The following is a 17,881-nucleotide window of genomic DNA, read 5'->3' on the forward strand; positions in this document are numbered from 1 at the left end:
GACGATGACATTGAACCATGTCATATGACTTGATTTGGTGTTAACGATGACAACAAAGCATGTCATACAAAATGCTTAGGTCTCATACAACATTTGTAGGAATCGAATCAAGCCATACAATATTGTTAAGTGTCCACAATGACACCAACTCATGTCATACAATTTGTTAAGGCATGCAGCTTGAAATGACAATGAACCACATCAAGTTAATTCATACGTATTAATGCTTAACTCTGAAATATTATGTTAATTTAACGAACCACTGACAAAGTTTTTGTTATGTCAATCATGTATCATTTGACAGATATTGTCATCCGATAACATTGCTCGAATACCTTATAGGTATCATTGACCATTCGACCATGATATTGTCTATATGAACATTTGCATAGTGTTCGTTATATGGCAAGGTGTCGACGATGACAGTGAAACATGGCATTTGATATTAACGATGACAGCGAATCATGTCATGCAAAATAGTTATGTGCCGACGATGCTAGCGAACCATGTCATGTTAATTTGTGTGTTTCACCGATTAAGGTCCGGTCATGGGAAGATATGTCATTCAAACCATTTAAATTAAATTAAATCGAGACGAGTTAAAATAGCTAATTTTTCGACACAATGACATTCATTTATTTAATATTTCATAAATTGTATACGTTGCCCTTTAAAGTGATGGCCGACATTGACATTTGTATTTTATAATTTATTTTTTATGAATAATATTAATAATAATAGTAGTAATGGCAATACCCATTTTTCCTTTTAGGCCAATTACTTTTGTGAAACCTGCAATTTGAATTTATGCATTCTCTGCAAGGATTCTCACGAGCGCCAAAAGCCAACCGCCAATCATGCCTTAAAAACGCTAACCATTGATTTGAAATCGAATGCGGAAGCACATTCTAAAACCACTCCAAACGACAATCATCTAACCCTCACTTGTTGTCTTCATCCTGGTTTCGAGTTAAAATCATTTTGTCATACTTGCCTACAGGTGGCCTGCTCGGATTGTTTGATCTTGCAACACAAGGGCCACCGCATCGATTCCACAGAGAAAGCAGCAAAAGTGTATTCCAGCATTTTACACGATTCGGCCGAACAAACGCGTTTGATTTGTAAAAGTGCCGAACATTCTTTGGAAAAGCTGAATGCTTCTATGCTAAGCATCAATCGAAAATGTGATGAGCTTCAAACGGAAATCGAAGATTTTATGCAACGTTATAAGGATGCGGTCGAACTGCATCGCCTCAATTTAATGCAACAGATACGGCGAACGCGGGAAACGAAGTTGGAATTGATTGGAGAGCAGCAAACGGAATTAGGTAAAATTGGTATAAATAATATTTATTTATGAAAATATTTCATAGGGATTTTTAGTATGATTAAGGATCATACTAAGGCATTCAGTGAAGAAGCAGGGTGATATATCTTAATCAATCTAAATTTTGTCTGACGATTGTCTTTAACATCATACTTGTATACAAGCCAATCAATTAATGCAAATTTTTAAAATTTATTTAATTTTGCAATGTTCCGAAGCCGAACAAAGCAAAGACTTTTATTTATATCTTAATGATACCCAGGGTATGCGACATTCCTAAGGCCTTTTTTAAATCTATCACCATTAGCTGTATCATTTAGAAACTAGCCTTGTAAACGTCCCAATCGGTAAAAAGTTTATTCTTATTGATTTTGATTTAGAATTTTCTTTGTGTATTTTCTTTAAATATATGCTACTTTTTTGTACGGAAAAGTGGAAAAGGTCGGAAACGACTTGAGGTTCGATTGTGACATGCTCGACATGATAATTTCCATAATGTTCCCATAAGACAGGGTGTCGACGGTGACAGTGAATAATGTCACACGACATGGACAGGGGACTACGATGAAAACAAATCATGCCATGTCAATTCATGGGTGACATTGCTTGACAAGGCTTGATATGTAACCTCTATGATATGTAATCCCTATTCAGAGGTATGACAAGACGAGTTGAATTAACCGCATAAAATCAACGATTGTTCCTTTAAAAAATCCAAGATTGGTCCTTAAGAAATATTCTTTAAAAATTCCAATTGGTCTCATAAAAACTCATGATTAATCCTCTTCAAAATATTTTTTAAAAATCCACATCCATTTAAAACCCTGATCAGTGCTTAAAAAAGTATTCCCATAATATCCACAATTTTATCCCTTTAAAAAATCGATGACCGGTCTTTCGAAAGAGTATTCTGAAAAATTCTGGTTCTAAAAAAATTCAAGATTGGTTCATGAAAAATATTCTTTGAAAATATTAATTGATGCCTTAAAAAAGATTGATTGAAAATAGATCGATCCCTAAAAAATTATTCTTGAAAAATGCCACCAAAAATTCTTAAAAAATCCACTTGAAAAAATATTTTTAGATAGATTGGTCCTTAAGAAGTATTCTTAAAAAATCCCAATTGGTCCGATAAAAAAAACTCAAGATTCATCCTCTTAAAAATATTATTTAATTATCCACAATTGGTCCTTTAAAAACCAAACATCAATGCTCGAAAAGTATTCTTCTAATATTCTCAATTGGTTCTTTAAAAAAAACTACGATAGATCTATTGAAAAAGTATTCTTAAAAATGCTAAATTGGTCCTAAATTTAAGATTGATCATTAAAAAAAAAGTTAAGATTGATCCTTGAAAAAATATTCTAAAAAAGGCCACCAAATATTCTTTAAAAATCCAAGATTTTGATTTTTTAAAAATCGAGGATTAGTCCTCGAAGAATAATATTTATTAATCCACAAAAACCTCCAAGATTGATCATTGAAACATTTTTTAAGGCCACAATTATTCCTCGAAAAAACAATACATTCTTAAAAAGGTATTCTTGAAAAATCCACAGTAGGTCCCCATCCATATTTGATCCTTAAAAAAAAACATTCTCTAAAAACCAACAATTGGTCCTTAAAAACTCCAAGATTAGCTCTAGAAAATGTTTCTTTAAAAGTTAAAGATTGGACCTTTAAAAACTACACTATACTTCGTTTAAAGAATTCATGATTGGTCCTTCAAATTTCTGCCAATAAAGGATCTAGCGTAAATTTAGAATATATGGGTCTTTTTCTTCTTTAAATTTCCCGTAAATTGTCAAATTTTTGTATCACATTCAGCAAATCGACTCCTTTCAGCAAATCTACTCCATTCAGCAAATCGACTGATGCTGTCTAATTTACTCATATAAACTGTTATGTGACATACATATTTTTTAGCTGTGTATGCGATATGACATAATGTTGTTTTATGCATTTCCCAGATTTTCTACGGGTTTTCCCATATTATGCTTAGAATAAGTTTTTGAAAGTGGTGGTAGTTTGACTACAACTCTAATATTGGGAACACCCTTTACATAAGTAGTTTTGGCAAACTGGCGATTTATGGTGGTTGATGGAACGCAATGCTTGCTTAGCGATTAGGGTTGACGGTAATTAACATGACGTCATTTTACATAAATACAATGTCAAAACTACAACGTCATTGATGACAATAAGGTATGGTTGGACTTGGGGCGGATTTTGGTGTCCAACATCAATTTCAAGCGAATGGTTTGATTGGAAGTGGCTCATATGGACATTTTCGACTGCGATTTGAAATGAGTGCTTGTGAAATTTTTACAGGACCCTCCATTATTAATTTTCAGAAAAACGTACCCAAGAGGGACAAATTGCCATAGGGTTTAGTCAGGAGTTAACCGATGTGTCAACGGATGTTGAAATCTTGTCATTCATCAAAATTCTACTGAAACGCTTTGAATATTGCCAGCAATTCAAGGCATCAGTTGATCCAAAGGTAAGTCACTACTATAAACCAGGTACCGAATATATTTCTCTAAATATTAATCCCTCTAACCTTTCAGATAATCAATATACCAAATTTCTTACCAAAAATACAAGCCCCAATGGTCAAGGATTCCAACGACATACCCGTATTTGGTATACTTTCCATGCAAACTGTGGAACCTTCATTGTGCACCCTACAATGGGATGGTGGGTAACAATTTTTGAAAATTGTTTAAATTTGTTCCTAAGAAGATTTTATTTTAGGATTCTCCCAACTGCGCATCAACAAGAAAGTAGAACTTACACTAATATCCCGGGATGCTGAGGGCCAGCCAATGACTCACGGTGGCCTGAAAATTCAAACTCATGTTAAATACAAGGATCTCAATTCCAAGTGCTTGAGAATGGAAGTAAGAGGAGGCATGGGCAAATATTTACAAATTTTCAATTTTAAGTCTTTCTATAGGTCACTGACAATTGTGATGGCACCTATGGCATAGCATTTACCCCAGATGCAGAGGGCACCATCATACTTATGATTACCATCAAGGAAAAGCATATTAAGGTACCCAACAAGTTGTGGATTTGACGAAGAAGGTTTTATATTCTCATTTAGATTAATTTTCAGGGCAGCCCCTTTAGCTTCTTGGCCCGGCCGGTTCGTCCCCACACTGGCATCTATCATTGCTGTACATTTTGTTCGAGTAAAGGCAATAAATTTGCCACCTGTTCTTGCCAGGGCAGCATGCCAGGTTATAGCGGCTGTGGCCATGGTCATACCGGCCATCCAGGACGACGTCATTGGTCATGCTGCGGGGAGGTTTCGCGGAATTCCGAATGTCATTTTGCCAATAGATCCTTAAATCCCAAGTAGTCGAATTTGATGATGATGCCGTAGCTGTGTAGAGGGTGTGTAGAATCTAAACTTGAATATAATGTTGATGTTAGTTTGAGTTTATTGTTTAATGGAATTATTTAAATAAACTAATTGAATATAATAACATATTTGAAAAAATATACTATTCCACATATGTCGTTGTAATGTTATTGAAGAAGAACAACTACAATCTTATTTAGGAAATCAAGGATATGGACATTGATATTGAAGAATCCAGAATACAGAGCACAGGTATGTCTCGTTTTTACTACTACTCATTTGTTTCATGTGGAAGAACTCACGAGTTACTTCTGTTCAGAGTTCAGCTTAGCACAATTTTACTCACGAACGAGAATGCTCGAAGGGTACGAGTTCTATAAGAAATCCACTCATCACTCTTTATGCCCTACACCACATAGTGGTATTATGCCTTTGTGCATTTGTTTGTAACATGTATAAGGAAGCGAAATAGACCCATAGTTACTTTTGAGGATCTTCATAGAATCACTTTATAAGTCGATTTATGTATGTTAGTTCGTCTGTCCATCCGCCCGTTCGTCTGTCCATGTGTTTTTGTAAACAAAATGAACAGGTCGCACTTATTATCCGATTGAGATGTTAGTTTGTCTGTCCATCCGTTCGTCTGTTCATGTATTCTTGTGAACAAAATGTAGGTCGCACTTATTATCCGATTGAGAAAAAATGTTGGAGAAATTTTGCAGACAATATTTGTTTGGCCTAAGAACGAACCCTATTGACATTGGTGATAATCGGATCAGATTTGGATAGCTCCCACATATATATCTTCAATCAATTGTGGGTTAATTGTGCACCAAACGGCCAATATAAGCCCAAATGGACTAAATTTTGGCAATTCCGACCGAATTCAGTCTAGAAGCAAGTACATTAAATTGGGTGCAAATCGGTTCAGATATAGCTATAGGTCCCATATATATGTTTCATCCGATTTAGTGTTTAAGTCTCTCACGTTCGTATTATGCATTCGAGAACAATGATATTTGGTACCAGATATCAGATACAGCCCAAAAATACCTCCACCAAAATTGATCGAGATCGGCCTAGATTTGTATAAAGCTCCCATATATATCTTCAACCAATTTTGGGACAACTGCGCATCAAATGACTAATATAAGCCCCAATGGACTTTATTTTGACAAATTCCGACCCAATTCAGTTCAGAAGCAAGTACATTAAATTTGGTGAAATCGGTTCAGATAGGCCATAGCTCCTATACATATATACACAGGGTGAGATGAAACAACTGTAACCAACTTCAGACTGCTGTTTTTCTAAGCCACTCGTCCGACAGCTGTTAAAATTATTCCAGTGACAGCTCATTATATTGCTTGCAAGCGTACAAAAGAATTTTGGTGAGAATTTTCCAAAAAAAAAAAAATATTCGTGATGGAATTCATGCGTGATAGTGTGATTTCTTTATATTTGGCTGGAAGAACACAAGTGGCTATCGTTAGAGCACTCCAACATTTAAATGTGAATAAATCTTCTGTGTCTCGTACCATCGCTCGTGTGATACTGGTAGTGTAGCCCGACGTCAAGGAAGTGGACTGAAGAAAACAGCAACATCAGCAGAAACGGTTCGAAAATTAAAGGAGCAACTTGATCGAAATCCGTGTCGCAGTGGCCGAAAAATGGCTCGTGAGCTGAACATATCGCAATATTCCATTCGGCAAATATTGAAAAATGAGCTCGGGGTAAAGCCATTGAAATTCCAAAAAATGCACGAACTTACACCGCAACGGAAAAAATATAGACTCAAAAGATCTAAAGAGGTGCTTCGCTTGGTTGAAAGTGGTGAACTGCCGAATTTGGTTTTCTCCGATGAGAAAACATTCGTTGTCCAGCAGTTTGACCGTGTTTACTTGCCAAAAAGGTCAGCTGAAAACGTGCGCCTTCGGTTGGCCACCAGAATTCAAGCGCCGGCCATGGTGATGGTGTGGGCCGCCATAACAGCCGATGGTCACTCTCCGCTCGTATTAATCGACCGTGGCCTTGGACATTCCAACAGGACTCAGCACCATCGCACTCAGCACGCGACACCCAAGAATGGTTACAAAATGAGGTTCCTCGCTCCATTTACAGCGCACAATGGCTACCAAAATCTCCGGATACCAATCCGTTGGGCTTTTGTGTCTGGAGTATTTTGGAAAGCAAGGTTGGCACTAAAAAATACCAAGCAAGCGCTTCGCCGGGAATGGGCCAAAATACCGCAGAGCAACATTCAGGCAGCGTATGACAGTTACATTGGCCGTTTGAAGGCCAAAACTCGTGCCTAAGGTGAATAATTTTAACAAATCTAAACATATTCTAAAATTTGATGCTATTTCCGGCAATTTTGCTTTCATTCAATGAAATTTAAAAAAATGTAAAAATTATGGCGTTTGACTTTGTTGCAGTTTTTTTATCTCACCCTGTAGTCGGCCCGCCCGACCACTTTTGACTTTTCCTTACTGGTTTTAATTTGTAAATCTAATACAGTCTTTCTCCACAACAGGAGCTAACTCACAAGTCTGATTTCTTTTTTAATTTTTTCATCATTATTTATATATATTTTTTTATATATAATAATAACGTCTTTTGTAAATCATCAATCCATTTTGATTACTCATGTGAAACACTCAAAACGCTACTTTGGCATCACTGTTCAAGACCCCAAGTAAGAGAAAGAGATGCCACCAAAGCTCGCACTATTCTCTCTTCAAAATATACTTTTAAGGAAGTGGCACAAGTAAGCAATGGAACAACACAAAAGGAAATACAAAATGTACTTCAATTGTCAGTTAAATAACCATCAAAAGAGAACAATGAACGGAACAGCCAATAAAACGGAAATAAAAAAAAATCTTTACAGCGTTACTGAGGCTGAAAATTGTTAATTGAATATATTAATAAAAATGTATAAATGTTAAAGACTTGAGAATAAATATACGCCATAATCATACCATAGATTATGACAGATATACACAGAAAAACAAAACGGAAAATATTTACTAAAAGCTTTGAGGTGTTGGCATTACCTCCAAAAATTATATATTTTAATGATGTGCATATTTACACGACATGGAAATGCACAAATCTACCCCAAATAAATTTAATATGAATTTGTTGTAGAACTCATCTGACAGATGGGTAGGCAGGCAGACAGGCATGCAGTCAGTTAGTCACTTATTCTTTTTGTCAAAATGCATCAGAAATGTGCTACATGAAATTGTTCAGTGTGCTGCTGTCAACACCAAAGCTTTAAAGCTCGAAATACAATTCTTGTCAGACAGCCCGTAAGTCTACAGTCATGTTTTGATTGCGCAAGGACTGTGGACAGGTTATGTTTCTACACACAAAAAAAAAAACCTATTCTTTTGGCATATGAACGAACATTGAGTGCGTTTGTCTACACCAGTGAATGGCCAACTCATGCTTAGGATTGGCAAGAGAACTAAATTGTTGGTCAGTAAGATATTTGCAACAGTTTGATGAGGGCGATTGTAGATGGTGTCTTGTAAAAATGTAATATTTTTATTTAAAAGAAAAAATTGAAAGTGTTCGCAAAGAATATGACAGCAAGTTTATACAAAAATTCAAAATTAGAGCAAAAAAAAATAAAGTTTTTAGAATTATAAAAAAGAGGCAATAAATACGCTTTGATACATAGATGGCGCCACTTACAAAAATGTGTTAATTTGAAATTGGCACCAATGATATTATCGTCTTTACTAATGCATAGCTGTCGAAATATTGCAACAATTAATTTCAAAGAAATATTTGTTGATACATAGATGACACTTATTGCAAAGAATTTGCAAAGTTGCGTAATTGGTGCCAATGATATAATAGGTTTCCTAAAATATATATAGCTATAGATAGACTGCAACAAGAACTTTGGATATATATCATGGACATTGCTAATATGTTGTGAAGAAATTTTAAAAATAAATTTGGAACCTTTAAAAGTTTTTGAAACATAGATGGGGCCGCTTCCAAAATTATTGTAATATTGTTTACTCAATAATATTAAAGTACAAAAATATATCTGAAAAGTTCCATAGAACTTCATAATATCATAATAAAAAAAAAAATAAAAAATATATTTGTACAGTCTTATCATATATAGATGGTGCTTAGTTTAAACGACAATCATCAAAGTTGTAAAATCTATAAATACAAGGCGAGAAATGAACTTTGATATGTAGATGTCGCCAATTGTAAATATGTGCAAATATTAAATATAATATTCAATCCTATAAACGTGTTTATCAAAAATATACATAGTTGAAAGAATGTAACAGGAACTTCTCGTATAATAAAAAAAATAAAAATAATAAATAATCATCGTATGACTACTTTTCATATTAATTTTGAAAATTTGAAGACAAGGCATACAATTTGTATAATCTTGTCATACATAGATGTCGCTAAGTTTATCCGATTGTTAGATATTGAACACCGAAAGATTTAAATTCGTCGTCGTTAAACGTCACTCTATGGCATAGACAAATAAAGATATAGACAACGAAAAGTTAGTTTTGTCTTTTTATCCAGGTGGCTCTCATCATGTTTTGCATAGTCAACATGCTGAATTACACGTTCAAGCCACTCGACTTCGAAAACACATTTTATCGTTTTTCAAGAATTTCGTTGGAATATTCCCATATTTTTCGATGTCACTACACAGTGTTCATTTTTCTTTTATTGTGGAACAATATTTAAATTACAAATATCCTACAGTTTTTGTTATTTTTAACGTTTTAAAATTGAGTGACTTCAATATTCCCACTCAAACCCCTAAAACGATATAGACGACATCTGCAGATTCGATTTTTTTCGAAGATAAACCGTGAGAGCATTTCGTTGTCTATATTTTCATTTGTCTATGGTTCCGATTTGGAGAGACTTCAAGAGAAATCTGCAAACATTTAAAGAATTTGTTGACACACAGATGGCGCTAACCGCAAAATATAAAAAAAAATGTTATATGTTTAAGCCAATAACTTGAAAATATTCGCCCAATTATATCTGAATAGCCATAAAGGCCAACATAATAAAAATTTGGCAAAATACACACAACACTTTATTATCACCACTTTCTGAGTCGATTTATGCATTCAATCGAGTTTGCTCAATTTATAAAAAAGTTTAAAAAATATTACCCCTTTTCAATCTCTATCAAACTTCAAACACACAAGAAATTTATGTATTTAAGGCATAGAAGGCACTAAATAATACCTTGCTGCAGAAAATTTATCAAGGATATTGAAAGTTATGGATAAAAATATGTTTAACCCAATAACTTGAAAATATTCGCCCAATTATATCTGAATAGCCATAAAGGCCAACATAATAAAAATTTGGCAACTAATTTAAAATTTTGAAGACAAGAAATAGAGTTTCATAGACGGCGCTAATTTTTTTCGGACTGTTAGCAAGATTGGACAAAATGCATAATGTTTTGATCAGAAGATGGCCTACGACATGACAAAAGCGCATTAAAAACGTTAGAGAAATATGATTTTTCGAAATCGAGAATAAATTGTGGAAACTCACAAAGAAAAATATCAGAAATAATAGATATGGACTCAAAAATATATTCCAGAGCATTTCCGATCAAAATCAACGAAATCCCTGTAAAAACATCAGGCCTGTTGGATTACAGCATAATGCTATGTCGTAAAATATTTTTCGACTACCAACGCCATTTATTGAATCAAATCAACAATAAAATGTCCCATCTTTATATATGTCTTTGTTTGTACCCTAAAATATTTAAATTTGTCGCCGTTTGGAGGCTTTAATGTCATATTTCCAAATTTTTATAGACATTTGTAGATAAGGTTGAAAACGGCAAAATACACACAACACTTTATTATCATCAATTTCTGAGTCAATTTATGCATTCAATCGAGTTTGCTCAATTTAAAAAAATGTTTAAAAAATATTACTCCTTTTCAATCTCTATCAAACTTCAAATACACAAGAAATGTATGTATTTAAGGCATAGAAGGTACTAAATAATACCTTGCTGCAGAAAATTTATCAAGGATATTGAAAGTTATTGATAAAAATGTTAAAATAAGATGACGATTCTTCAAAATCAATTATAGATTTTTCGATGTTTCTCTTAACTTTTCCTGCAGGTTCTACTAGTTGTTTCAGATACTCCGACTATCTTCCATCAAAAGGTTACAAAAGTGGCAAGCTCTTCCATTAAGAATTCTTGAACTTTTAAAGCTTTTCTACAATTTTGGTTCAACTTTGAATGATTTTTTTTCTTCAGCGTTTCCATAGCAGTTTCTCTGGTTAACAATTACGATTGAAGTACCTTTATTTTCTTTATATGGTCCTACAACGGTTTTCTCAGGCAAAAAATAGACTCATACTAAATCGTAGTATTATTTTGAGATCTTGGATAAATGTCTTAAACATTCATTATAACATTTAGCGCCATCTGTGTATGATTTAACAAGATGTATTTCCTGCATTCAAATATTAGATTTCTTTTCAAACCAGCTTAGAAAAATTATAGCAAGTAGTTACAGTTTTCCAAGCAATTTTAAAAATAATTCTTAATTCTTAAGTGCAAGAATAATGCGTGGGAGAGTTTTATCACATACAGATGGCACTATGTGTTAAATTACACATGTATTCAACTTTAAAAGACTAGCAAGTGAAGGCTTATGAGAAAGCGTCCTTTGTGTTCTCCATATATACTTGAACCAAAAAAGTCTATACATTTACATATTTTTTCAAGGTAAAGAGGTCAGTAGACGCCATTTAGTAGGTAAGCCATCTATGGAGGATCTAAGAAATCCTTTGAAATGTTCTCAATCTACTAATATTTTTTCTTTGCATCTTCCATATATACATTGGACCATAAAAGTCTTTCTACATTTACATATTTTTTTAAGATTTAGAAGTCAAAAGACGCCATTTATGAAAGATCTTCGAAATCCTTCGAAAAGTTTTCCATCTACATTCAATTAATTTTTTTTCCGAAGTGCCTCATTTAGTACATCTCTGACAACTACTTCAACATTTCTTATAAAATCGATTCTCTTGCAATAAAAATGTCATTTGCGGTTTTCAGCTGTTGCAGTAACACGCTAAACAATTAACGGGTTTAAACTTATTCCTAAGAATAATAAAAATAATAACAACAACAACTAAAGATAAACAAAGTTTTAACAATTCTTGTCACGTACCTGTAGATGTTGACAAGCAATGAAGGGTGAAATATCAAATTTAAGTGAGAAATTATTATAATTTATAAGTTCTGCAAGTGTGAAGATATTTACTTAACTTAAATTACGGACAAATGTGGTTTTAATGAATAACTGATGTATGTCATTTATTTATTTTTAATAGCCCGGGGATGTGAATTCTAAGCTCTGCCAAACCCCATGTCTCTAAAATCCAACAAAGTGCGTTTCATCAATTCAAATACTTGATATTTGAATTTAAATTTTAAAAATGCCTTGCTTCTGGAACTGTTTGGTGGTATTTTGTGTGGGTAAGTATTAGAATTTAACAAAATAATCTATCTATCTACAGGGTTGCCCATATTCGACGGACCCATCTGGCAACGCCATAACTTTTGACAGAGATGTCACATCGCTTAATGACATACCGCGTTTGAAGCGTCATTCCAAGCAGATTTTTACCATGAACCAATACACGCCACGCGAGCGCTCTGAAATTTACATTCAACAGAAGACGTCAATTGTGAAAACTCAACGTGCTTTTAAAAGATTAAAAAATGTGAGAAGTGCGCCTTCTAAGAACACCATTAAGCGTTTATACGAAACATTTTCGACTGTTAAGGCTCTTTCTAATCCGAAGAGGCCATATAAAAGTCGACCAAGGCGATCGGCCGAGAATATCGCTGCCGTACGAGCCAATGTTGAGAGGTCCCCAAGAACATCCCAAAAACGCCCTTCCCAGCAGTTGGACATGGCTCGGTCCACTTTACAACGAATTATTCGCATTGATTTGCATTTGTTCCCGTACAAAATTCAATTGACGCAAAGAATGTTGCCTGCGGACAAGCCTCCTCGATTGGAATGGGCCCAAAGGTCCGTCGAATATGGGCAACCCTATATCCCCCTTTATTTATACCATCCACCATACAAGTTCGTTTCGTTTGTAACTCATCGAAATAATCATTTTAGACCCAACATCAGCGTAAAGGTAGGTTTGATATTTTGGAAATGGGTGCTAAGTGTGCGAACTGTACTAAATGGTACTAAAATTGGAACAGTTTGGTTTAAGGTGAATGGATGCAGCTGGAATTTTGAAATTTTGTATTGGGGTCCGTTTTGGGGGTTGGTTTCTTGGTTGGTGCACGAGTAGTACTAAACAGTATTATATTGGGTATTATGTGAACAGATAATGCTTGAAATCTGAAATTTTGTGTAAGAGTCGCTGTTCATATGTAGCCTGGACAAATGGAGGTGGTTTTGAAATGCGGTCTATATATGTACGAAAAGTACTAAATTTGGTATAGGAAGGTTAAGTCTGATATCCTCAAATTTGATTGCGATCTCTGTGATATCTGAAATTGAGATACGGAGGTGGTTTTGGAAATGTGTACTATAATTCCAGGAAAAGAACCAAATAGTACTAAATTTGGTACTGTGTGAAGCAATAGAGCTGTCATCTTGAAATTTGATATTGAGGTCACTGTTGTTGTTTGTGGTTAAAATATGGAGGTGGTTTTGGAAATGCTAAGTGGTACTTAATTGGGTATTGGATAAAGGGCTACAGCTTAAATCTCGAAATTTGATATTGAGGTCTCTGTTGGTATCTGGAATTGAGATTTAGAGGTATAGATATAGAGGATTTGGAAATGTGTACTATAATAGTGCGATTAGAAAGTGCAAAGGTATTTTGTTGTCATTACTTGTAGTGCGGAAAATAATGAAAATGGTTACCATGTTTTTGCCTAAATGTATCGTCGTCAGTATTTACTGGGTCAGAGGTGAGTGTCTTTGCGATAGTTTTAATCGCAAGTAAATCGGAGATGTGGCCTTGCACGCAATGTACTTAAGGGGTCTGCCAAATAACTTTTTTTGAAAATCAAATGCTCATCAAATGTTCGTTCAACATGACTCGATAACGTAACGGTCACTCCTTGCTCATTTTCGAGAAAAAATGGTCCAATTATGCCTCTGGACCAAAATCCGCACCAACAGTGACTCATTGTGAGTGCATCGGCTTTTCAATGTTTGCTTGTGTTCAAATTGAGTTTTCACGTATATAATAAAATAAGAGGGATTTTTTTTTTACTACCATCCCCTTTAATCCGAAGGCTGAGGCATGAAATCACTTCTTTTATTCCTAAATCCTTGTATTATCAAAAAAAAAAAAAAAAATAATTATATTTCTTTACAGCAACTTCCCTGACCACCCATGTTCAAGCCATGGCAATTTTAAATTCTACCACCGAAGGTATTGATTCAATGGGCACAGAAGTAACGACTAAGCCCACCACCTCCGGCAAAGATATTATTTTGGGTTCCTGTATATGGGCAATTGGTCGCACATGTCCCGACAAAGATGTGGCATTTCATCTTTATACTCGACAAAATCCGGAGGAATCACAATTAATTTATATCGACAGCAGTTTTCCGAACTCTAATCTCTCAGATTCTAATTTTAATTCCCGTGATCCGAGTAAAATTATAATACATGGCTATAATGCCAATATGAACCTTCATGCATTGGCCAAAATGAAAAATGGTAAGAAATATATTTTTCACTTAAAAATGGAAGGCCCCTAGAAAGGACCTTAGAAAGAAAGAGGACTTTGAAAGGTGATCTGGAAATGGACAATTACTGTCAGATCTTCAATGAATGAAAAATCCTTTATACAGCTTTAACAGGTGTTCTATGGATAGAAAGCCCCTTACAGCTTTTATATGGATAAATTACCCTTTTAAGGTCTCCTATAAATAAAAACCTTTTACAAGTCTCCTACGAATTGAAAATCTTTTACATGTTTCCTATGGTATGAGTACCTTGTAAGGACCTCCTATACATAGATGAAATACCTTTTTCAACTCTCTAGACCTGTTACAGGTGTTCTATGGATACCAAACCTTTAGAGTTCTCTATGGATAAAGGACTTTCAATTCGTCTTCGTTTGCAGGTCTTCTATAAACCTTTTGCAGGTCTTTTATGGATAGAGGACCTCATACAGATATTTATACAGATAGTAGAAATTACCGGTCTTATTTGGATAAAATAATCCTCAAAGATAGAAGACCTTTTACGGGTCTCCGTAAAAATACGTCTTACAATTCTACTAATGATGAAAGACTCTTAATAGGCCTTTTATGGATGAAAAACTCCTTACATGTATCCTATGTATAGATGACCTTATTCAGGCACCCTTGCCGGTCTCCTTATACTGGCCGTCTATAGGTAGTAGACCTAGGTCTCTTGAAATGAAAGACTTCTTACAGGTCCTATATGAGTATAAGACCTCCTGGAGGTCTCCTATCTATGAAAGACTCATTACACCGACGAATAGTAGAACTCTCATAGCTCTTTTGGCTTTGGAAGACCTCTTACAATTATGCTATAGATAGAAGGCCTCCTATGAATAAAATATCATTTTCAGGTCGTATATGGAGGCATAGCCTTTTAGAGGTCTTCTTTAGATAGAAGTGCTATAGATAGAAGTCCTTTCCAAGGTCTCCTATAGATAAAACATCATTTACAGGTCTCTAATGAAAAAAAGACCCTCTCCAGGTCTCCCCTATTAATGTTTAATGGTCTAATATGGATAGAACACCTTTCACAGGTCTCCTATAGATAAAAGAACCTTTAAGGGTCTCCGATGAATAGAAGGCCTCTTACAGGTCTAGCATGGATAAAAGAATCTTTACAGCTTTTCAATGGATGAAAGACTCTTTACATGTCTCCTATGTAAAGAAGACCTTATACATGCCGTCTGTAGACAGAGGAGTTTCCATAGGTCTCCTTACAGCTGTTATGTTTAGAAGACGTATCATCTCGAATATGGAGTATAAAAGGTTATATCTCCGTATACGAGGTGATATAAAACGTCTTTCCATTGCCTCTCATTACTTTTACTGATCTGCTTTGGATAGATAGATAGATTCCATAGATTGAATACCTTTTGTATTTCTTTGACATGTCTTTCATGGATGTCTTTTTTAGATATATATAATTTTCTCTTTCCTTCCAGAATACCTTGCCAAAGGCGATTACAATGTTTTCTACGTTGACTGGAGTACCTTGGCAAAGGGTCCATGCTACGTTAATGCCGTTTACAATATTCAACATATCGGAACCTGTGTGGCTCAGTTGGTGGAACGTATTCGTGACATGCAAAGTTCGGACATACATGTCATAGGTTTTTCATTGGGGGCTCATATAGCAAATTATATAGCCAAAAATGTACAAAACTTTACACTACCCAGGATAACGGGTAAATGGAACCAATCAAAGTTTAGCAAAACATTTTCCCTAAAAATTACACCTACAGGTCTTGATCCTGCGCTACCTCTATTTGTTACCTCACCGAATGATGAGAAGCTGGATAAAACGGATGCTGCCTTTGTCGATGTTATTCACACCAATGCCCTGGTTCAGGGGAAATTTGAAAGATGTGGTCATGCTGATTTCTACATGAATGGGGGTATCTTTCAACCCAATTGTTTTCGCGATAATCCATTAAGTAGGTCCAAGAAATTTCATATTATTTTTTTTTAGTATATAAATTCCGTTTTTTCCCCAGATCCCTTTCCATGTTTCCATCATCGTGCCTTGGACTATTATTTGGAATCGATACGCACAGAAAAAGGATTTTGGGGATGGCCCTGCAGTTCCTATTTCGCTTATGTTCTGGGAGAATGTCCGCGCACAAATTATCTGGCAGAGGTAGGGGAAAATATGTCAAACACAACTAAGGGCATGTTTTTTGTGGAGACAAATGGCGATTCGCCATATGCCATGGGCAAATGGACTGAATCCATAAAGCCTAACAATAACAGCGTAGATATGAATCTTAATTATGAATCGATAATTGAAGCTACAGATGATATGGAGACATCCAGTAGCAGAGTTGAACGTCTGCTGATTTCAACCAATCAATGGGAGAAATTAAATTATCATTTCAATGATCCCTACTCTGGAACCAAAGGGAACCGGGAGTATAGATTAGAATTACATGGAGTTGAGGGGAATCAAGAGAGAGCTACTATCGCATCAAGCAGCGATGATGATGTTTTATTCACAACCGAAAATCCCTTTTCGAAATCATTTTGGAATGAACTAAGCAAGGGTCGAAAAGATGTATTATAATAATATAATTAAAATTAATTTTAATATTATTAATATTATATAGTTATTAAGAGTAAAAGGTGTATTAATAATAACAAATGTTCCGATTTGTTCGTTTTTACTCGCAAGTGAAACTTGCCGCTATCGGGAATGCTCGAAGAGTATGATGTTTACACAAGGTTTGCTCTGCTCTCGCATCGCATGTTACTCCGGTTTCGGATTAGAGTAAATTGAATGGAAAATATTTATTTTTTATACCCTACACCACAATTGTATTTGTTACCCACAGCCGTAATATGCACTCCGTAACAACGATATTCAGGGAAATATATCAAATACAGCTCAGAAATATCTTTGCCAAATTTTATTGAGATCGGTTCAGATTTGAATATAGTTTTATCCGATTTCAAATTAATTTCGCACCAAATGGGCAATACAAGTCCGAATTTAAAAGACACAAATGCTTCGGCATATTTAATCCTTTGAATTTTAAATTATAATTATAATCATAGTGTGTATTATTGAATTCTCCCATAAAAACTTTTAATTATTAAGTGGAGCTCAACTAAATTAGCAAAGTGGTGTAGGGTATCATAAAATCGGCCCCGCCCGACTTTAGGACTTTCTTTACTGGTTTTATGTTGCTTTCTCTCGAAAACAAGTAAAGAATACTAATTTTTATTCGAGTGGCTTAGAACACTATAGTATACTCGATTTCTTTTTTAGTCACTAAAGTAATGCCGCTCGAATTCGAGTATGTTTCACTCTTTTCTCAAAATAGAGCTATGTAGTTACCATTAAACATATAAAGCATCAAATTTTATATATAATTTATATTATATTAT

The 17,881-nt window shown here is 34.8% G+C and overlaps 3 protein-coding genes across 7 annotated transcripts in view; 2 read left to right on the top strand and 1 right to left on the bottom strand.

Annotated features, from left to right (window-relative positions):
• LOC105262023 (uncharacterized) overlaps positions 1–4,837 on the top strand; it is a 33,630-nt gene extending 28,793 nt beyond the window's left edge. The window contains exons 5-10 of one of the 2 annotated variants that reach the window (XM_059124733.1): positions 773–1,328; positions 3,682–3,830; positions 3,898–4,027; positions 4,085–4,230; positions 4,287–4,385; positions 4,437–4,837. In XM_059124733.1, the coding sequence (XP_058980716.1) occupies positions 773–1,328; positions 3,682–3,830; positions 3,898–4,027; positions 4,085–4,230; positions 4,287–4,385; positions 4,437–4,694 (1,338 nt within the window). In that variant the 3' untranslated portion in view covers positions 4,695–4,837. The remainder of the gene's footprint in view (positions 1–772; positions 1,329–3,681; positions 3,831–3,897; positions 4,028–4,084; positions 4,231–4,286; positions 4,386–4,436) is intronic. The other variant, XM_059124734.1, reaches the window with a different exon arrangement.
• LOC101890779 (tau-tubulin kinase homolog Asator) overlaps positions 1–17,881 on the bottom strand; it is an 80,874-nt gene that overhangs the window by 23,951 nt on the left and 39,042 nt on the right. The window lies entirely within an intron of this gene.
• Positions 8,218–17,861, top strand: LOC101891128 (pancreatic lipase-related protein 2). 2 transcript variants are annotated; one of them, XM_020037873.2, is made up of 6 exons: positions 8,218–8,240; positions 12,093–12,237; positions 14,118–14,465; positions 15,940–16,182; positions 16,240–16,431; positions 16,492–17,861. In XM_020037873.2, the coding sequence occupies exons 2-6, from the start codon at positions 12,198–12,200 to the stop codon at positions 17,055–17,057; spliced, it is 1,389 nt and encodes a 462-aa protein (XP_019893432.2). In that variant the 5' UTR covers positions 8,218–8,240; positions 12,093–12,197; the 3' UTR covers positions 17,058–17,861. The 2 variants fall into 2 exon arrangements, with proteins under 2 accessions (XP_019893432.2, XP_005186631.2); XM_005186574.4 differs by lacking the exon at positions 8,218–8,240 and adding an exon at positions 11,795–11,973.

The sequence above is a fragment of the Musca domestica genome, unplaced genomic scaffold, assembly GCF_030504385.1.
Source record: "Musca domestica strain aabys unplaced genomic scaffold, Musca_domestica.polishedcontigs.V.1.1 3, whole genome shotgun sequence".
Classification (NCBI taxonomy): domain Eukaryota; kingdom Metazoa; phylum Arthropoda; class Insecta; order Diptera; family Muscidae; genus Musca; species Musca domestica.

Coding starts and splice junctions, on each gene's coding strand:
- LOC101891128 (XM_020037873.2), top strand. CDS start 12,198: ATGCCTTGCTTCTGGAACTGTTTGGTGGTATTTTGTGTGG. Junction 12,238..14,117: donor TTTGGTGGTATTTTGTGTGG/GTAAGTATTAGA, acceptor ATTTCTTTACAG/CAACTTCCCTGACCACCCAT. Junction 16,432..16,491: donor TTTTCGCGATAATCCATTAA/GTAGGTCCAAGA, acceptor TTTTTTCCCCAG/ATCCCTTTCCATGTTTCCAT.